We start from the raw sequence: 20,415 nt of genomic DNA, 5'->3' as shown, positions 1-20,415 counted from the left end.
ACACTTTGGGCTTTCCAATAATTTATTTCCTGTGCAATATTTTAGCATCTTAAGCTGCACACCATATCTCGCTTTCATTCAGACCAGAGAAACACATGCTATATCACAGGTGAGCAACAAAGAGTAACAATCACAGCTTTGTTAAATGACACCTCAAACAACACTTGAACAACGTTAACTGAACGCATGACACTAACATATCTAGGCAGAAGAACAGAAGAACTCAAAGAATGGTACATGTTACATAACATTAAAGAAATACATGACGCGAAAATTTTTAGGAAACAAAACACTGAAACGAAAACGTAGCTGCGGAAGTGATGTGTACAGTTCTGTTAAAACGTGCAACTGCACTTCTGCCATCTGCACAGTAATACCAGCTTGAGGCCGGGTTCAGACTGTCGCTGCAGCTGTCGTAATAACATTAAAGAATGACGTCATTTCACGTCTCAGCCAACCGAGCTGCGTGACATGCCGTTTTTTCACCTCCATAGATCACGATATAGCTTTTGCTTGGGTAGTCAAACATAGCCTGAGACTTCAATAGGCAATCAAAGCCACACACTGTAGGTCACACGTGCTATACTCGGTTACAACTCAAGAACGGCACCACTTCATGTAGTGTATCACTCCGCCAAAGCGCCGGACCCGTGACATTAGTGCGCGCGCATTTTGAAAGGGGTTTGCTATGAATGCGTGATATCGTCTGCCTTGTCTCACACAGTTTGTTTGTCGTCACTGGAGTCGTTTATAAGCATATTAAGTAAAAAAAAAAAAATGTTCAAAATATTCCCAGTAACGCCATATTTGCGCCGCGCAGAGAAACATCCGGCTACGGTGATAAGGCACAGCGGCAACTTCCGGTGCCGTTCTTAAGTTCTCACTGAGTACACCAGCACTGGTGTCACAGTATGCTACATTCACAGACGAAACACTTCCCAAAGACGGTTGTTCTCTTCAGCACTGTGCCCAGTTCTCAATAGTGGGCAGCACAACGGGCCGTCGTGCAGCACTTGTAACGGGGGGAGTGGGAACACCACCAAAAGGATGGAGCAATTTTGTTTGGCTGAATCACCAGCCGTGATGTACGAGCACACTTCAGTCCACCGAGATGGAGGAGGAGAGCATCTGCGCCATGAGCCGGTCACTCTCCTCGTGCGTGGTTCCCTTGTTGGCCATGAAGACACGGATCAGGAACTCTGGGATGAGCACCTGGTTCAGGTAGTCACCATCCTGGCAACGAAAAGATGACGAGAAAATCAGGATGACAACTGTATCCTGTTATAGGGTCCAGCGTACCGCTGTTTTCTGCCATCAACTATTTATCAGTCACCGTACCTGGGTTTCAGGGAGGAGGCGATTAAAATTTTTCTTTGTATCAAGCAAGCACCATAAGCTTGGTATGTAATCATCCTACATAAACAACAAACGTCAATTGATGCTCTTCTGGTCACAAAACTCCGGCCTAAGGTTGCACGAGAGAGCTACAAGCCATTGCCAGACTGAAATTTCATGCGCGCAATAGCTAAAGTTTCCAAAGAAATCACTTGTGTCCTTGCTCTCCTCGTCTTCCATTTTATTTGACGCCATTGAACGCATCAACACCGCCAGAGCCGCCAAAGTGGGACCCAGCATCTAGGGGGTCTGATAGCGGTTTACTTACGAGTGCAGGCATACCTTAAAGGAAAGATTCTTTACTTCGAAATTATCACATCTTGTGATAACTCGGTTGTTAGGTACCTTGCGCCATGATTACCGGCACACTTACAAGGCTTCGAAGGCATAGCTCGGCCGTGTCGGAAATACACGATTCCTTACTCACAAATGCAAGCTGCTTCAGCTCATTGAATGACCACTGCTTTCTCGAAATGTCAAAATCATGGTCGGGGCAGCAAGGCCTCCCCCTCAAATCCCTCGAACTCGAGCACGATTATCGCTCCCTTAACATGGGGACTTCTGACAAACAAATCGCACAATTTCTTGCCCACATGCCTCAGCTAGGGGGCTTCCTCAAATAAGTCTTTCACATGAATGGCACTGCTATCGCATCGGAGCAGACGTGGCAGCACACACACACAGTGACTCAACTGCATGCTTCACCTCGCATAAGGAATTTTGACCATCGCTTGGTCATTTTAGCTTAGTCTGTCGATAAAAAGCAAGTTTAAATAACTTATGTGCCATGGTACCTGGCCGACAACACAATTACCACGAGATTACATGAGCACTGCAGCTTTCCTCGATTACTCGTGCGTATGCGTGCAATACAGAACTTGTTTGCAGGAATGCTCCAGCTCCTCTGCCAAGTGGTCAATGTTCCATGATGACGAAAGTGTGCTGTCTTATTGTCCAGTTAGATGGCGGCTGGGTGAAGTGGGTGGTACTTATAGCAAGCTTGCAGCACACATTCAATGGCACGTATCACTCAAACTGCCACACGACGTTTACAGGACCTCACAAAGTGGAGTGAAAAATTCCTCAGCTTTTGAGAAGACTGCCAGAAGAAAAAACGAATCTGTTATATAGGAAACATTCTGTGGACATAGGCGTATTTCACTGCAGTTTGTACATGCTGAGCTTGGCAACCCTGAACTGTACTCCTCGCACGAGTTCGTACCAATATCGCCAACGATGAAATCCCACTTGTTCGACCTGATTTTCCGCTCCTTCCGCCACCAAAGACGCATCACGGTCGTCAATCGCTTTGCTTGCAATTTCCAACGCTAGATGACGGTAGTTGTCCATGAAACACCACATTTCATTCGTTTCGTGCGTTTTAAGCCTGGCAACAGTCATTTCATAATGGCACTTCGCAAGGGGAATGCCGGCGGTGGAAATGCTCCAAGAAAAAGGTGCTTCTTGGAGCTGTACAGAAAGCAGCGTTAGTGACGATGTGGAATTTCCGCATCAAATAAATACTTTCACTTTCAGTACGTTCCGACCCATTATCGCTGCATGCACTGAGGGAAAGCTGCCCTCAGCATCAGTTTTTTTTCTTTTTTAATTTCTGTGTTAATTCTAAATAGAAATCAATGATGTAATAGTATATTTTCAGAAACAGAATTGCAAGGAAAAAATTATTACTTAAAAAAAAAAGGAGGAAATAGGAGATTTTGGTATGCTTTTTGGCGGTTAAGGTGCACACAAGGGGACTTGCAGTAAAATTGTGCAGTTGGACCACTAGTGTGTGCGTTTGCATGCATAGCGTAGCTTGTGTGAATCATCTACCCTGTGCGCTGGCCAATGCTTTTGCAACCCAGCATGACAGGGCCATTTCGTACCACAACGCAAAAGCGAAATACGTATGTTGCAAATGGTTCCAGGCCTGCTCCTGGCCGAGTGATTGGTGGTCTTCAAGATCTGCAAACATCTCGTCTTCCCCTGTGAACAAGAAGTGTTATTTTGTTGCATATTTGATGTGATGACATTACAACGTGGGTCTTCCTTTTCTAGTACCTTTTGCTTTTAACATTTCAGGCACGGTTGACGGAACGCCTGCGTTGCTTGAATTTTATGAACGATGGCGCGGTGACAAGCAATCAACGTACCAAACTACGGCGATACGTAAATCGATACTGCTGCTCTCGCAGCACACTTCGGCACGAAGGCCTGGTGCACATTCCTCACAATTTAATCCAAACCTCAGGAGCAGATGTTTGTAACAGATTCCTGGCCCAGAAGTGGCTCTTAAGACCCTTCAAGCCTAGTTGCACGCTAGGTGTTGCCTGACCAAATCAATTTTGTAGATTGCCCTTCAGGGCAAGCACTACAGCATATTGGTGACAGAAGCTAAATGTAAGGTAGGATACCAGACTGGACTGAATGGTTTCATCACAGTTTATCTTGTGCACACAAAAAAAAAGTGCCCCTTTTCTCAGTTTTTTATCCCAATGATGGCAATAGCGTGAAAAATTGGCATTTTTCAATGCTGGTGATATGTGGTTGGCATGTCATAGACGAGGTTACGATGCAGAAACCAGGGCTTCCAGACAATGAAGGAAGGAGGGAAGTTGTCACACACAGAATAGACATTATACAAATCCTGTTGCGATTTCTGTGTGGCAATGCAAATGCGTCAGCAACAGCTGTTAATAGCCAGTCATCACAGTCCCCAAGTACTGGCATTACTGATTGCCTCGCAAAATAAGTATTTTGCTTGCCTTACACAGCAAATGTCTGCATATGTTTTACTGCTACTGGAGCAGCATCCTGTTGCAGAGGGTCACTGACAATGGACACACACTGGTGTCAAAATGCCCTTACAGAGCTTGCTTTTGGCTTGCGTTCCACTTTGTGGCTAAGCCAAAGACAAGCATAACACCACCTGCGTTTAGCCTTCTTACAATAAAACGTCTAGTTCTCTGCAGCCTCGTCAAGTTGGTTTTCTTTCAGTACACACTCGACAGCTGGGAAGCATCCCTTACAGGCCATCATGGCACTATGTTCCAGCGTGCAAGAACGGTTGTGTAAAATCCTAGCGTGTAGGGCTAGGTGCCATTGCAAACATTTAGTAACTTCACCCCTTTTGAAACAGCTGGGCCTTCTGCAAAGCGTCACTCAATGCATAAGCGCTCTTCCAGTTTGCAGCGCTGCATGCTGAGTGTGCATTCCGGAGAAATTCAACGTGACATTGGAAGTACCGTGCATTCTGCATCGCTACATTTTTTCTTTTTTTCACTTGTCACCAAGAATTCCTGTGCGAATGAAATGTACATCAATAAACGTGCCCCATAGTCTTTCTGCATCCCTTGAAAACGAACTTGGTAAAAAAAAATGTGTGTGCTTGTGGCAGCTGAGGTGGAGGCTGATCACGTGACTACAAACAAGCGAGACAGTATAGTACAGTTTTGATTCTAGGCACCCTCCTCCACTTAAAAAAGCTACGAGGCTGGAAAAAAGAGGGTGCTTAGAATCGAAAAGATGCGGCCCTACTACATTCCCACCAACTGTGGTGCTGGAGTTGCGGCATAGCCGATTTCGAGACCACCCCTTCGGGTAGCGGCAAAGGTAAGTGAGCCAATGCCAAGCGACTCACCACGGTCCTGGACAGGAGGAACTCCTCGGTGAAGAGCTTGGTGATGAAGTCCATCTGGGAGTCCACAAAGGGTGAGGTGTGCACCTGGAAGGTAAGCAGCCCTGCGGTGCAACAAAGAAGCAAAGGTCCAGCATATCAGTCAACGGCCACTGGGTGAGGGAAGAATCGAGCATGCAGGTGGAATAAGGTAGTACAGAAACGTACTCTTCTCCTTGCCACCCTTGCGATACTTGGTGGACCTCCAGCTCTTGACCTGCAGCACAAGTGCAGGGAAAGCAACGGATAATTATGTAACTGCATTGACATTGTCACTGGCAAGGTATGCCAATACTAGGTCCACCTAGCAGAAATTGCTGTAGTACGAGTTCACGCAAGGACGGCACATTTACAATTGCTTTACATCTCACACTTGTGCATGGAAAGAAAAAAAAAGGTGGGGGGGGGGCAATGGCTTTGCAGGAGGGATGCGAACACGGTATGGGTAAGTAAAGCAATGTTAAAACGCAACTGCCAAGATGCTACAGTGCAGTTTTCTGCACTACTACTAAATGATGTTCCCAAACAGTGGAAGATGCCCAAGTAGTGTAGTCCACACGGCTATTTCATACTTTTGTTTGCACCCTTCTACAAGAAAGATTCCACAAAGTTCTTGACACACTTGTGAAAGCGCAAAATGATTCTACACAACTTTGTCTAATGAGGAATGGTAACTGGTTTTCACGCCCAGAGAATAGAGGCTGGTGCTAACTAATTTTATCCATTGAGAGCATTCACCAGAAAACGAAGTGGCCATGAACATTTAAAGCTAGTACTGTAAAGCTCTAACCTCGATCACACATCGAGTGCTGGCAGTGGAAACGGGTGTTCTTTTGCCTCAATTGCTAACAGTGCGAAAATTGTCGTCCAGTCCTCTCTTAACGCCTGCAAAATTTGAGTGTTTTAACAATAGCAAAAAGAGAGAAAAGCAGGAGTACCAGCCGGGCATTAAAAAATCAGATAGACTGCACAAGTGGGATGTAGACCTTTCTTGACATACTTTTGGCCACAACAGCCATGCACAAGCTGATGAAGTTTGCCCTCAGTCTGTTCAAACGCACTCGTGCTGCTTACTCCGAAAAGGTAGATACAATAAACTCCAAGCCTTTCAAGCTTGTGATGCTATCACACCTTGGCATCAATCTCAGTTTGCGTTATTGTACTGCAGATCTTTGAAGCTGCAATAAAGCACACCATCAAGGGCACACTTCAAGGGGTCCTGCTAACTCTTACTGAACTTGACGTGGCATTTTACACTCATTTTGGGCATCTCTCCAACACACACGCAAGCAGCTGTTGATCACAGATGCGTTATGTGCATGGTGACATCCACTTGTAAAAAAAATAATGCTTAAAACACTCGTTCTGTGCCTTAACTTACTACAATGTTTCAGTAGTGTCGTTTGTTCTAACTGAATATTGCTAGCCCAAGCCACCCTGGAATTGTCACATGGAGCACAAGTGCAGACACACAGTAAAATAGAAATCGATCTGCTTGTACCTTCCGCCTGATAATGCCGTCCAAGTCTGGCAAGTTCTTGATGAAAAGGTACTCAATGTGCCGCTTGTCCAAATCTTTGATATTTCTGTGCACGGTGGGAAGAAAAAAAAAAAGGAGACGTGAGCCACAAAACTGAAACAAACCCGTTCACCTTCCGGTCAGGAGTTCTTTATTGAAGGCATAGAAATTCCCACACCCTACAATTTTAAGTGCTTTCGAGGTCAATTATCCGTGGACAGAATCAATCGGCCCCGCCATGTGAACATGCAGCTCTTCCCAATTTCACAGTACCACAACATGACAACCAAGGACCTAGCAGTGCAAATCAAAGCCAAGTTGGAGGAAAACTAATCAGCAGTACTGATGAAACAAGACAAAAAAAAATGGCACACAACAAAAGGATAAACTTAGTTAAAAGAGCCCACAGTACTAGCAACACTTGCTGCAACAACTGGCAACTTACCACACCAAGATTGGTCATGGCTCAAGTTACAGGCTGCGAGTTAGGTCGGTAAAGGTTGCATTACATTCTGACGAGAGCGTCTCTCTGATGTTACATTGGCTAAAACCTAACCCTCTGCAGTTTGATGCATCGACAGCACACTTGCCAGACTCGTAGCAAATGCCTTTTTGAATGGCCTCAAGCCATAAGCACCCGAGAAAGCCTTGCTTTTAAGCGCATCTGTGTGTCACCACAGAAAAGGTCTCGAAGGCATGGTTCCATTTCATGAAACTGTTGGAGCACTAGAAAATGCATAGGCCCAGAGAAGCGAGATTCTGGACCCCTGTGGGTACAAGAATGGCATTCCCTCTGTGCACTCGGCATCATCTAGTGCTTTCTTGGAACACGTCTTCCCTCCTTTTATACAATGACTAAAACGGCTCCACTGTTCTGCCACAGCAGCCTTAAGTCAAAATAATGACTGGTTTTGGAATGAATAGCCCGGGTTCAAGCCTCAGCGATGCTAATTCTTTTTTTCGAGACCGGTGATATTTCTTATTGTAAAATGTTCTTTTAGCTCAGTTCAGTGCATTATTTCAGTAAATGAAGGTGGTTTGGTACCTTCTAGGTTGGTCTGGCGGTAGGGCATGGCATAAAACTATTATAATTAAGGTTTTGCATCGCACTGGAAATGCTGGGTTTGCCTCTACCTTGGAACGGAATATCGCCCTAGATCTGAAAGCTGTGCGCGCCAGTACATAAAATGCGGTTTGGTTATTGGGAGGAGCTTAAGGAGGACCCGCTACTTCATGATCCATGGGCTCAAAAACCATTGTGCACCAATACAAAAATGTTTAGATACATATGAACGTTCATAACGGCCTAGTTTGCCGACTTTAGAGATAGTCGCTTCTATACAGAAATAAAAAATTAAACTCTTGCTTGCTACACAGCCACTGCCATCTAGTGAAAACTAAATAAACCAAAATGTGTTTTTTGTTTACTTATTATCTTTGTAAAGAAGTGAAACACTTCTAAAGGAAGCAAGCTAGGCCGTTAGGACCATTTCTATGAATTTGTAATACCTTTCGTATCGGTGCACGATGCTTTTTAAGCCTGTGGCTCATGAATTAGCAAGTCTCATTGGAATGTGACCCCCCTTAAAGCATGTGGCATCACACTACCACATTTATGATTTAGGAACAACGATTTCAATGATGCGGCCGTGGTTATTTAAAAAGCAGTCTTGATTTTGAGAGCTAATTCTGACTTGCTCGCCGCTGCACAAATGGTTCCAAGCAGAACTATTGATTGGCGGCATCTGTTTACGAGCACCGTGCATCGATTGGCTGGCCGATGCTCAAGCATTGCACAATGGTATGTGCATTTTTGTGTGAAAGCACCGCTCGCCTATCTCAGCCGGTTTCGTAGGAAATCTGTGGAGCCTGCTTCGTGAAGCGTCCCATAATTTCCAGTTTATAACTCGTATGTGCAAAGCAGGTAGGGGAGGGAATGAATGTGGGCATGCAACAGCGTTACGTTAAGCCTAATGTCATGCTCTGAGGCGTAACATCGTGAACGATACCCGCAGCTGTGTGTTTGAGAGAATTGTCCTCTAGACACCCCCCCCTAGCAATGGTTCCTTCGGAAGATTCCTATTTCGTTAGCCACTGCTAATACGGCTAAGCTGTTCAGCCTTGGTGGCAGCAGGGTTTTCAAGAAAAGGTCGGTTTGACCTACCAGCACATTCTATTACTTCCGTGGTCCTTCTAGTACGATGGGACGAAGGCACACGTGGGTTGCATCTAGGCAGATACATTTCTTGAATTTGTTCTGCCACTCGATGTACAATGAGTACAACATTGTTTGGCACATTTCAAGATTCAACTTGGAGGTTGGATAATGTTAGCAGGGGTGAGACAGCTGAATCAGATTTAGGAGCAGTTTTTGGAGCAGCGAAATCTCGATTTTGGAGCAGAAGAACCTTGATTTGTAGCAGAACAACGACATTCATTATGTCACCTTAGGAGCCCCAAAATTTAATTTTTGGCAACTCATGGGGAAAAGTTCCATTTTTAAGCGGTTCTGAATGTACATAACACTGAAACAGCCTTTCAATAAAGTTTCTTCTACCACAGTATCACAAGGTGGCTCAATGTATAGATAGCGTGGAGTGCCATTGAGAATATCGATTTGAAAAACTAAGCAATTGTAGGCATTTTTATTGTCATGCAAATGCCGAAATTATTATTTTTGTATTCCCAGATGGGGCTTTACGCAAAAGTGTAGAGCCACGGCAAAAGCTGCGCAAAGCGAGGTGACAGTCGTCGTACCCCACCAGCCACCCATTTCAATCCCCAAAGTGCACGTTCACTACGATCGCAATTTGAGTAACGTTGGTATGTTTAGCCTCCTCCCTCTTGGCATTAAGTTTCACTTCAGATAGCTAGCGTGCAATAATAGCCCGTACCGCCTTCGGACATTTCTTGAAGATTTTGCAGCGATGTAGCCTGTGCCACCACTTCTGCAATGTCGATCATCCCATTTCCGCCGCTCGCAAGCTCGCTGTCAAAGGCAGCCATAGCTCACTGTTTTATAACACCGCAACGAGTCCGAAATTTCACTTCAAGCACGCACAGCGCCTCACACTCAAGGCCGAAACACGGCGAATTCACGGGCAGCCCTTTGTTTTTGATGAGTCTTTCGAGTCGCGCAACTTCCCGCAACAGATCAAATGACTAAATGTAAACCCAGCCACCTCCATAACCAAAACAACGGTAGAAATCGGCAAAAGGCCCTCTGCCTAAACCACGAACAACTGCTTCGCCCGGCGGCCATGTTTTCCAATCTTCACCACACCAAGATGGCGGCGCCCAGTGATGTCGCTCCGGAGCATAAAGCCAGTCGTGCTCCGGAGATACGCCGCTCCGAAAATTGCTGTGTTTTCATCAACTTGCACAAGTACCTTGCGCATCAGTACACACAAGTGTTTTTTTACAATATTTTTCAATGGTTTTCAATGAGAAAACTTTAAAAAAAAACCCCGAATATAACATTGCCAACCCGACATTGCGACTTTCGAAAAAAACTATCTCGGGGTCAATTTTATGCGGGTTTTCTTATTGAATGATCAATCAATTACCTTTACAAACAGCATCACCTTGGGAGTGCTGGAAAAGTATGCCATCAGTAAGCATTTTTCCGCACTGAAACTGACGGGAGCGCTAAAATCCTTGGCTCTCAGACTGTTTCAGAGCAGTTTGGCGCAATTTTTGCAATTTTCAAGCTTTTGGAGCAGTCTGGCGCAGGAAAACAGATTTGTATCAAAACTGCGCAATATGCGCAGCTGTCTCACTTTTGTGTTAGGCCTAGGGTCAGCCAGATAGAATGTTAGGTGCAACCTAACATCCCTAAATGCCACCAGATTAAAATCGGGAAAAAAAAAACTTGTGTGGCTACTGCGTGACATTGCAAGATCTCAAAGTGAAACGTTAAACCCAAGCCATTGCCTACCCAACAGTTTCTGCTACAATAACCGTAGAGTTTTGTACCAATACTCTAGAGGGGAAGCCGGCGCTAGTGTCCACACAAACCACGCTTCAACGGACAGCAAAGCGTTCAATTTTTACTTGCCATGGCTCACCAACAAGCTAAATAGTTGTTCGAGGCTGAAAAAAACCGTATTGTTCTTACAAAGTCATTTAATCAATACAAAAATACAGCAAATGAGAGTTTTATTGTTGCCATATTATTAAGTCATTAGGTAAAGGTCGGGCAGAGTGATTGCGGGGTCATCTTCCCACACTAATACCGCCTGATCCAACAAAACTACCACCGGCACCACCACCGGCAGTATAGGTGGCTGTGTGTACGCTTCTTGCAGATGACTACTGCCCAATGCAGAGACTGTTGCCCCCTCGATGCTTCTTACACCACGCAACAAAATTGTTCGGAAGACTTCATAGGCTGCCATCATTTTTCTACAGCTGCTACCCTAAATAATTTTTTCTTGTTTTCAATTGCCAGATGTTGCAGCATGAAGGAATGGAGCATCATCGTCTGCTATTCTTTGCATTCCATACATGCACCTCCAAATGGCTTGTCACTAAACCATTCAGATTGTGGCACCCACTAAAGAGAAATCAATTTGCTTGATTGATTGTAGAGTTCAACGCACCGACGCAACGCAGGCGATGAGGCAAGCCGTAGTGGAGGGCTCCGGATTAATTTTGACCACCTGGGAATCTTTAACGTGCGCCGAAATCTCGCACACACGGGCGTTTTTGCTTTTCGGCTCCATCAGAAAAGCGGCCGCCGCGGCCGGTAATCGAACCCGCAACCTCGTGCTCAGCAGCGCAACGCCTTAGCCCCTGAGCCACCACGGCGGGTCAGAAATAAACTTGCTTTGAGTGCACTTACAATGTTAGCATCATAATGCTGTACAGTAGAAATAGCACCAATAAGGATAAGGTTTGTGTTAGGGCTGTGAAGGGCTGCACGGCTTGCAAAAATGAACAAAGCACGCCACCTAAGTCCAAATACCAACACAGTTACGGCAAACACCATCCAACCGAAACTAGGCGACAGTCAGCTAGCTGTCCCCCATATGAATGAGAACATCTTTCATTTTGTTTCCAAAACACCACTATCTTGCGGCAGCCTAGTACTTACTTGAGGGCATGCCTTGCCCTCAAGTTCCCCAACCTCACCCACTCCAAGCCATTCTCTGCTCAATTTCCTTGACTTCTCTTAAACATCTCGGCATTGATCATTAGAGTGGACTGTCCATCCATTTTTGTCCGGCCTTCACACGACATAATGTGCACACTTTTGTTCTAAAATATCCCTTGTAGCCAAAAAACGACAATTAGTGGCATTTCCAAGCAGCTTTTGGCAAACACACGGAAATCTTTTGCGTTAACGGCCACTTTGGTGGTAGGACTGACAAAAGCCGTCTAGTTCAATTTTTCACCGTAACATCCCAATAATAAATTGGGAAAAAGTGGGCCCACACTTCTACCAAACTGTCCTAACTTTACAGAACATGTAAAGGTTTCCTCAAAACGAATTTGCTGCACAAAAAGTGAAAAAAAATGAAGAGATACAAGTAGTCCTAGTCACGCAAATGAAGGGTATGCCTCACATTATGGAATGAGGGTTTTTGATCATATACACGATACATTTTATGATCAATATAAAAATTTATATAAAAAGCTTGAAGGACAACTGCACTCAAATTTCACCTCAGCCAAATTTAATTCGGACATACAGTAAGTACCACAAAACCAACTTGCGCACGACTGGTAGTCCTGTGAAATTCGCGATAAACGCTCTTCGAATAGCTCCATCGCAGGCAACGGTTCACCTGCCGGCAGATCGCACAAATAGCCATGAAGCGGAAGTGACATTGCAGCCGGCCCTGCGTTTTTTTACAGCCAGTGAGGAAAACCGGTTCAGCTCCGCTGGGCGTGCTTCTCCTAGGGCTGCGGCGAGGGCGAAGCGTTGCACGCACGTTTACTCCGGCCGGCTTGGCCAACTGTCATTCAGCGTGGCCGTAATGGCTGTGCTCTCCCCAACTTCAGTTTCAAAATCTGATTTTTGATGGCCGTTTGTGCCACGAATACGCGTATTTCAGCTGTCGTATTTTGTCATTTTTCTGTCAAAAGAGAAAGAGTACTGACGTGATGCACGTTTCAAACATTTCAGCTTTCCGTTTTCTTCATTTTTAGTATGAAGGCAGTTTAAATATAGTTTTTAGAAACTCGTCTGCTTTCCAAGCCTACCTTTTACACACAAATTTGTCATTTAAAAGTCTTCCCCACACAGCCCCGCAACAAAGACAAGATGTAACTTCGAAAAAAGAGAAACTACTCGCACGACCTCAAAGGAGCTAAACATTAACTGTCCCTGTCCCAGAGTTTGTTGCAGTTCAGAGGCACTTGCAGTTCACAATTATTTCATCACTTTTTCAACCTCAACCAAACACTGAACCAGAAGACTTCGGCATGGTTACCAACATAAAAGAATAACAGAACCGGAAAACGGCACCTTCGATTCGTTTTCGCTTTTTGCACTAGCAACCATGCCAAAGTTCAGTACACACTAACTAGCCCAACCTTCCTTCTTAAATCAACACACACACACACACACACACACAATTCACTTCTCATCCGAAATTACCAAGCAAAGCCCGAGCTACGAGGCGCACCACAATCAAGGGCTATGCAATATTTAGAACACCCACAAGAATTTTACCGTGCATTAAAAGCTCACGCAAAAGGAGTTCTCGTACTCTGCTTCCAAAAAACGGCCCTGGCAGCAGGTATGAAACTGCTAAGCAATTGCGCTTTGAATAGCTCAAGGCCATAGCCACCGCCGCTGCAAATACACGCGCAGCGGCAACATCTACGTTGGCCGGCCTGGGTACCTGGTGTCGCGGATTTCCTGCTCTAGCTTGGACGCCGCCTGCCTGGAGAGGGACAGCCCCGATCGGGGCCTCGACTCGGGCGCCTCCGACGCGAGGGAGGGGGACGTGGTCGTCGTCGTGCAGACATCCGTGCTTATCTCTTTCTTGGGCGTCGGGATGTACGTGGGCACGTAGTCCACCGTGGACTGGTGATGCCGCGCGCTACGGTTTACGGCTTCTGGGACGTACTCCTCGTAACGCCCGCGCGACGGCTTCGCCGCACTCGACGACGCCGACGAGGAGGAGGACGACCCAATGGTCGAAGGGATGTACTCGAAGCCCACATCCTTCCGCTTCCGCCGGTCGTCCTGCGGTGGAAATGGTCAGTGTTAGCTGGCAAGAAATAAGGAGGACCTGCCAATACAGGGGCGGGAGAACTAGAGCCGCAACAACAACAACAAAGACGGAAGACTATTACACATCGTTTATACATCTACATCATCAGGCATTGTTTCTGCGTTGCCTCGTAACAATAGGCTTAACAGCCAGAGAATGTGGTTAATGCTTAGACTCTAGTGGATAAACAACATATTTTAATACTGCTGTTGAAACAGGAGTCACTGGAAACAGGGTAACTGATTTCACTTTCGGATAAATTAAGCATAATTAATGCTGTCGCACATGGGGAAAAACAGGCCGATATCGCCAGAAGGCCCGTCTAAGCAGACGGTCCGCTGGACCGTCAAGAACAAGGCCGCTGCCGATGAACGAATGAACAACAGCGCCATCGATACGCTAAGTGGCCCACCCGGATTCGAGTCTGCCCTCGTCAGTTTTTTTTTTTTTTTTTTATGTAACAAAGCACTCAGGTTTAGTGTAGTTCGGTCTTTATTATTCTTAGGCATTCATCGTTCTCGTTTCGTTAGGTGAAAAAGGTAAGAAATGCCTCTAGCAGGGAAGGTTGGTTCACAAGCATTGTGTGCAATCTGCCTGTGGCCGTGCGCAGTCCAACTGGTGTTTCGATTTCACAGCTGTCCTTCATCAGATTATTTCACATCAGCTCTTTCAATGACCAGACTAAAATCATAAAAAACGTGCAGCTGCCTTGGGGGAACGTCAAACAGCGATTCCGATTTGTTTGACGAACGGTTTCAGGGAATTCTGCCTCGTCACGAAGGGATTCAATAGAGCCCAGCTAATTCTGATGGCCGCAACTGACTTTTGTAGCCGGTTAATAATTGCTCTTAGTTATATTATTGCTTTATTTGCTCAGCTTATCATGTGTCTTTACACATTTGACCGCATGCGCTAGGCCTTTTCCAGGTACCGGTGCTAAGCTTTAGAAATGGAGGTGATTCTTTGCCCTCGTGTGCAAATACCAGAGGTGCTGTAGAAATTAAGTGTCTATAGTATGTATATGCACTACTGATCAAAGTACCCACTTTTGCATATAACACCCCCCCCCCCTCCCCAGTCGAATACTGCATACTTCGGCTACAGCGCACGTTTCTCCTTTTTTTTTTTTTTGTTGAACCGAGCGTAACTGTAGTGCTAAACTAGAACTTGCTCATTATAGACTGGCAATGAAGAATGCACTAAAAAATGCAACCATTGCAATCTATAGAATTCATCCTGCAAAAACAGAAATTGCTAGCACTGGAGAACATATCAGTACCACATCATAGGATGTAATGAAATTGACAGCTGAGGGGTGTTGCGATCATGATAGGCAATAACCTTCTAAATAGCCCCAGAAAGCATTCAAGGCTAAATCGCATCATGTGTGAGTTCATGCTCTCTATGCAGGCTCTGAGCTGGCAGCAGGCTACCCTCCCTCTAAATCGAGTTACCTCAACACCTGCCACCCCTTGTTGTAGCAGCGTGTAGGCAGTCGAGTTAAATAACGAAAATAAACTGGACCAGTTGCCTGCCTATCCCATCCTAATAGGCTTTCTACAGTAACAAAAATGGTACAATTTTCTAATTTTAGGCATACATAACGAGTTAGAGGATGAATGTACAGCCTTTTGCTGGGCCCCGTAAGACTGCCAGAACACTGACCTGCTGCTTGGGTGATGACGGGTGGTACGAAAACGCCTCAGGCGCCGTCGGCGTTCGCCGAAACGACGGAGCGTACAGCTCTCGACGGGGTGGCGTTCTCGTCAGCCTGATGATCTCATCGTCCAGCCCAGCGTTCGTGGCAACTGGCTTGGAAGGCAATCTCTGCTCCGCATCTGTCGCCAGCTTCACCACTGGGGTCGGCTCGTACAAGTCCGCCACCAGCGGAGACCTCTGCGCTGCTTCCTTCTCCACATCCGTGGCCACCGCATCATCCTCGGTCACAGGAGACTTGTAAGGTTGTCCGTCTTTCTTCTCATCAACGTCCTCGTCGCTATCTTCGTCTTCGAGGAACAGGCTCCTGCAGAGGGTGCTGGCAGCCGGCTTTTGCTTCTTTGCGGCAGCAGACGAGGTCCGAAGCGTCTCCTTTCCAACAGCGAAGTCCTCCAGGCTCTCGCGCTTCGATGCAGCCGCGCTGCTGCTGCTCTTGGATGAGTGTGCGACGGGTTTGACCACGTCGACGAGTTGCGTTGAGTCGGGAGACCGCCGCGACCCTTCATCCTGGCCCTTTTTCATCTTCTTCCGCGAAACATCCTCGCCGTTGGAGTCGTCGTCCGAATCGTCGATGCCGCAATCTGTCAGGAGCTGCTTGATGTTTGCCGTCTTCACCTTCGTCTCCTTCGGCTTCCCCGTGGTAACCTTGCTCGTGCGTTCGCGAGAAGACCCTTTCGACGAATTTTCTTCCTTGCGCGACGACTCCTTCGGCGGCGAGTGGTGCCGCTTTTCGCGCTGCCTGCTGCTGCTCTTCTCTTTCGATGAAGGCTCCTTCTCCTTCCCGTCGGATCGGCTCGGCTTGCTCGATTCCTTCTCCGTCTTGCGGCTTTGCGATGCCGCCACGTCCCGACTGCGAGCGTCCTTCGGGTCAGACCGGGACTTGTGCTCCCGTTCTCGTGAAGAACTGCTGCGCGTGGAACCAGACGTCGCCTCGTGGCTCTTTGACTTTTCCTTGTCCCGTTGGGATGACGATGCCTTTGACTTGTTGCCGTCATCCTTGTGCCGTACGGCGGCTCGGTCATGATGGCTGCTGTCAGACTGCACTGAGGAACTTTTGTCCCGGGATGTAGTCGAAGGTGGCTTGCTGACTTGAGTGGCGGCTATTCGGTCTTCCCGACTTGTTGCGGCTTGGTGCACGTGCTTTTCGGGGGCTGGCTGCGACAGCGAAGTGAACCGCTTGGGCTCAACTTCCACCCTCGAGTCCTTCGGCTTCTCGTCTCGATTCGAGGGGGCGAGACGTTTCCTGTCGTGATGCTGCTTCGACTTGGGTGCGTCGAACACCTGGAGAGGACAGCAGGAAAAAAATTTACCGAAGGTAAAACCAAACTTTGCTTCTCTTCAGGGGACAGACAGCAAAACTTCATTGTCCACAAACTCCACACAGATCTTGCGGGAGAGCAAACGATAAGAGGCTTACATTTTCACTGGCGCTGTTGCTTTCGGAGTCTGAGCTGCTGAGGTGCCGCTTCTTTGCTTCCCTGCGGTCCAACCTACAAACAGAAAAAGACGGCAAAGTCCCGATCAACCTTGTATTTAGGTGAACAAAAACGAAAAGAGGGGGCTAAAAACTCGTTCTGGCAACTGAGCGCAATTTGCATTTTTACAGAGGCCACTTTTCTTTCGAGCTGCCCCAACCGCAAACCCAACGAAAATGTGCCACCAGAGAATGAAATAAATACACTGTTAATTAGATGGGGGAGTCTTGAGACGCGCAAGAAAGTTCAAGGTTGATTTCTCTTTCCAAGAAATTGGAATCACTGGGCAACTTAATGACACGTGCTGGGCACATTCCCCCCACCCCCAACACATGCTGTGAGGCAAGGAGCGAATGACACGCCATTGTTTATAAGAGACGGCAGGGGAGCTACGAGACCACTCCTACGTCCCCTGTCCCCCCTAAATAGCCCACACATCCTTGCGAAGGGAGACCAAAGCAACCGACCACATGAAGGCAACCTAAGACACCTCTTTGTGGTTGCCCCACGAACTACACCACAGGCTACCTCAGTATTCTCAACTTTGCCGATGACTTGTTTCATAGTTATTATGAACAGCGTTTTCATTCAGGCCCTCTTTAAATGGGCCACACAGGCCTAAATCTGTTAAAAAACTCAGCTCAATGAACTTGAGACCGTGGCATCACTGCCAGGGACGTCGCCAAAACGTGCGAGGACAAGAATGAAAGCCTTTTCCTTCCAAAAGACCGGAAAACCTGGAACGTGGCTTGCACACTAATTTCTACAACTTCATTTCATTAACACTTTCGTGACCGCACCTATTCCCATTGATAGTATGCTATCGATGAATATAAATTCAAATTTTGCCGTTCTCCGAGCACTTCTGGACCGCTGACACCATTCAAATGGTAAAGGAAGTATTTTATCAGTTTCGCTTTCGAGTTTCGTTTTTCTGCCACGTGGGGGGATTTTTAAATGTCCTTCGCCAGCGGGGAGACAAGCTCACGTGGTTTCAGTTATGGCGTCGTCGTCGCCGCCGCTCGCCAATGCTTTACACGATTGGAGAATTTTGGTAGATTCATATGTAACTGAGCTTGAATCTGTGCATGATGGTAGCAGCACAGACACAGCAGACCACTTCGATTCATCAGACTTTCCTACGGTCAGTGAAAGTGCGTCAAGTCGCCCCGGACCATCACCAGGTGTGCACCCTTGAGTTTCGCTTTATTCTCTGGTCGCTGTATCACGGGCGCGCGCTGTTGTAGACAGATCCGGCCCTGTTCTAAAGGTGTCACTGCTCTTATCTGCAGCGTGTAAACGTTCGGGTGAGACCATTTGGCACCGGCTGCACAGAAGCCGAGATTTCTCTGCGTAGCGCTGCGGAGCAGCGCGTGGCTGTTTGTGATATTTTTGTATGTAAATAACTTTTTTACTTACACCGTTCATATTTGCCGTATTATTCTATAAGCAATTTATGGTCAAAGTGTATATTTCAAATTGTTTATGTGTATCGTGTCCGAAGTAGTATTGAGGTTATTATAACTTTTTTGTGTTACTTTTTTTGTTTTCAGAATTTTTAAAATAAAATTTTCGATGCGTCTGTTTGAAATTATTACTGTTTGAAAGCCCCATTCCTCTTCTATCATTATCACAACCTGCAAGCATCTATCATTTTCTGTGCAAGAAAAAAAAAAAATTTCCTGGACTACCCAAAAACAATCGGTAGGCACTAGTGTTTATATATTTGTATGTATGTAAATAACTTTTGTACTTACAGAGCTCATTTTTGCAGTATTATTTTTTATAAGGCCCTTATGTTCAAATTGAATGTTGCATTTTTTTATAAGTACCCTGTGCAAAGTGGCATTGATGTTTTCATCAGTTCGTTTTTTTCTTTATTACTTTTTTGCTTTGTAATTTTTTTATACAATTTGTAATAAACCTGTTGTTTGAAATTAATATTGTTGGAAAGCCCAATTCTTCCTCCTCCATCATTTCATAACTTACACTTTAGCATCGATCATTTTCTGTGGCAAGAAAAAAATATTGCCAGCAAGGCCCCAAAACAATCGATTTTCCCGCGGTCATGAAAGTGTTCAGCAGTCTCCGCAACTCTCCCTAGTAGCTAACAGCAGACGCTAGTGCAGAAGGTGGGGGCAGCAAGCACTCACAGCCGCTTGAGGGCCGCCTTCTCCTCGGGGGTCTTGGGCCTCTGGACCTCCACGGGCTGGAAGTAGCCGCTGATTCCACGTGGGCTGCTCCGAGCCGTCTGGCTGTTCTGAACCTTCCCGGACAAGAGCATCGAAAACAAAAGCAATCCGGTCAAACAAACCAAACCATCAGGAAACAGGGTGAAAAATGGAAGGGCGAACACAGATACAGACCCCAGCAGAAGCTCACTCGACGGTTCCGAGGTTCTCAACAATAGTTTGCTTGTAGAGAAGCCGCATTGCGCGCCTCTATGCGCGAGTGTTATACATGTACTGTGGGAAGGTTTCTACAAGCCTCGTCCGCACATGTTTTGGCGAGCTGGGAGCTGCCATTTCAGCAGCCAACGCAGATATCTGAGTCTGCACCAGCATAGATATCCGAATCGGAGTCCCCATGGCTTGAGCAAGCGAACGAAGCCCTTGCTTCCCCGCGAGCAACAGTCCTGTTGTCTGGTGCATACCCTGTATTGACCAGGCAATAAAGCCTTACTTGGATCGCGAGAGCCTGTCTACCGTGCATGAGCACTTGAACCCATGTGCGAGGCTTCGGATTCCACTGGGGCTAGTGTACGGCGGGTAGTACTCTCTCTAGCGAAGCAATCCGGGGTTGTCCTCTGCTGTTTTCCCGTACGTTAGCCCAGAGTAAACCTATGTATTGCTCGATTCAAACTGCCTATAAACTGACTCGACAATATCCCGATTCAAATTGTTTAGAAACATCAGCAGCACAGTTCCGTACCCACATACCACAATTTCTCGGCAGACTATTTTTTACAGGAGAAGAAGGTCTGCAAATTCGTCGCCGATTTTAGAGAAGCAAACTCAAATTTTAAAGAAGGAAACACAGCTGAACAATTTTTCCACATACCTTGGTGTGCTGTGCCATTTCACTCGCCGTGAGCCGCCTGATGCTCACGACCAGCTCGGACCGAAGGACAGTCTTCCGCATGAACATGCCGCCTGAAGCGGGTAAATGTGCAGGATTTTACCGTTACTAGACCGGCGCAAGGGAAATTCAGCAGGGACAGGCTAGCATTTGAAACTTCAAATGCAAATACGATGGCCTTTGTTATTCAGTTTGCATTAGATTAGGAAATTTTATATTCAATAGTTTTGGATAACCGGCTCCAACCAAAAATATTCAGTTCCATGAATACTGAAGCTCACATCGAATGCTAGTAGTGCTACAGATGACCACTAAGCCCATTTTACTCCC

The 20,415-nt window shown here is 46.4% G+C and overlaps 1 protein-coding gene across 1 annotated transcript in view; it reads right to left on the bottom strand.

Annotated features, from left to right (window-relative positions):
* Positions 1-31: 31 nt before the first annotated feature.
* The window catches only part of LOC144149545 (uncharacterized), a 34,778-nt gene continuing 14,394 nt past the window's right edge, over positions 32-20,415 (bottom strand). Inside the window, exons 5-13 of the mRNA XM_077681168.1 lie at positions 20,068-20,159; positions 19,161-19,273; positions 16,950-17,022; positions 15,482-16,813; positions 13,442-13,788; positions 6,573-6,657; positions 5,240-5,288; positions 5,036-5,136; positions 32-1,233 (exon numbers count right to left, since the gene is read on the bottom strand). Coding sequence (XP_077537294.1) covers positions 1,099-1,233; positions 5,036-5,136; positions 5,240-5,288; positions 6,573-6,657; positions 13,442-13,788; positions 15,482-16,813; positions 16,950-17,022; positions 19,161-19,273; positions 20,068-20,159 — 2,327 coding nt within the window. The 3' untranslated portion in view covers positions 32-1,098. The remainder of the gene's footprint in view (positions 1,234-5,035; positions 5,137-5,239; positions 5,289-6,572; positions 6,658-13,441; positions 13,789-15,481; positions 16,814-16,949; positions 17,023-19,160; positions 19,274-20,067; positions 20,160-20,415) is intronic.

Source organism: Haemaphysalis longicornis, unplaced genomic scaffold (genome assembly GCF_048455015.1).
Source record: "Haemaphysalis longicornis isolate Haplotype H1 unplaced genomic scaffold, Haemaphysalis longicornis Haplotype H1 scaffold_8, whole genome shotgun sequence".
NCBI classification, from domain to species: domain Eukaryota; kingdom Metazoa; phylum Arthropoda; class Arachnida; order Ixodida; family Ixodidae; genus Haemaphysalis; species Haemaphysalis longicornis.
This window is presented reverse-complemented; position numbering and strand designations above follow the sequence as displayed.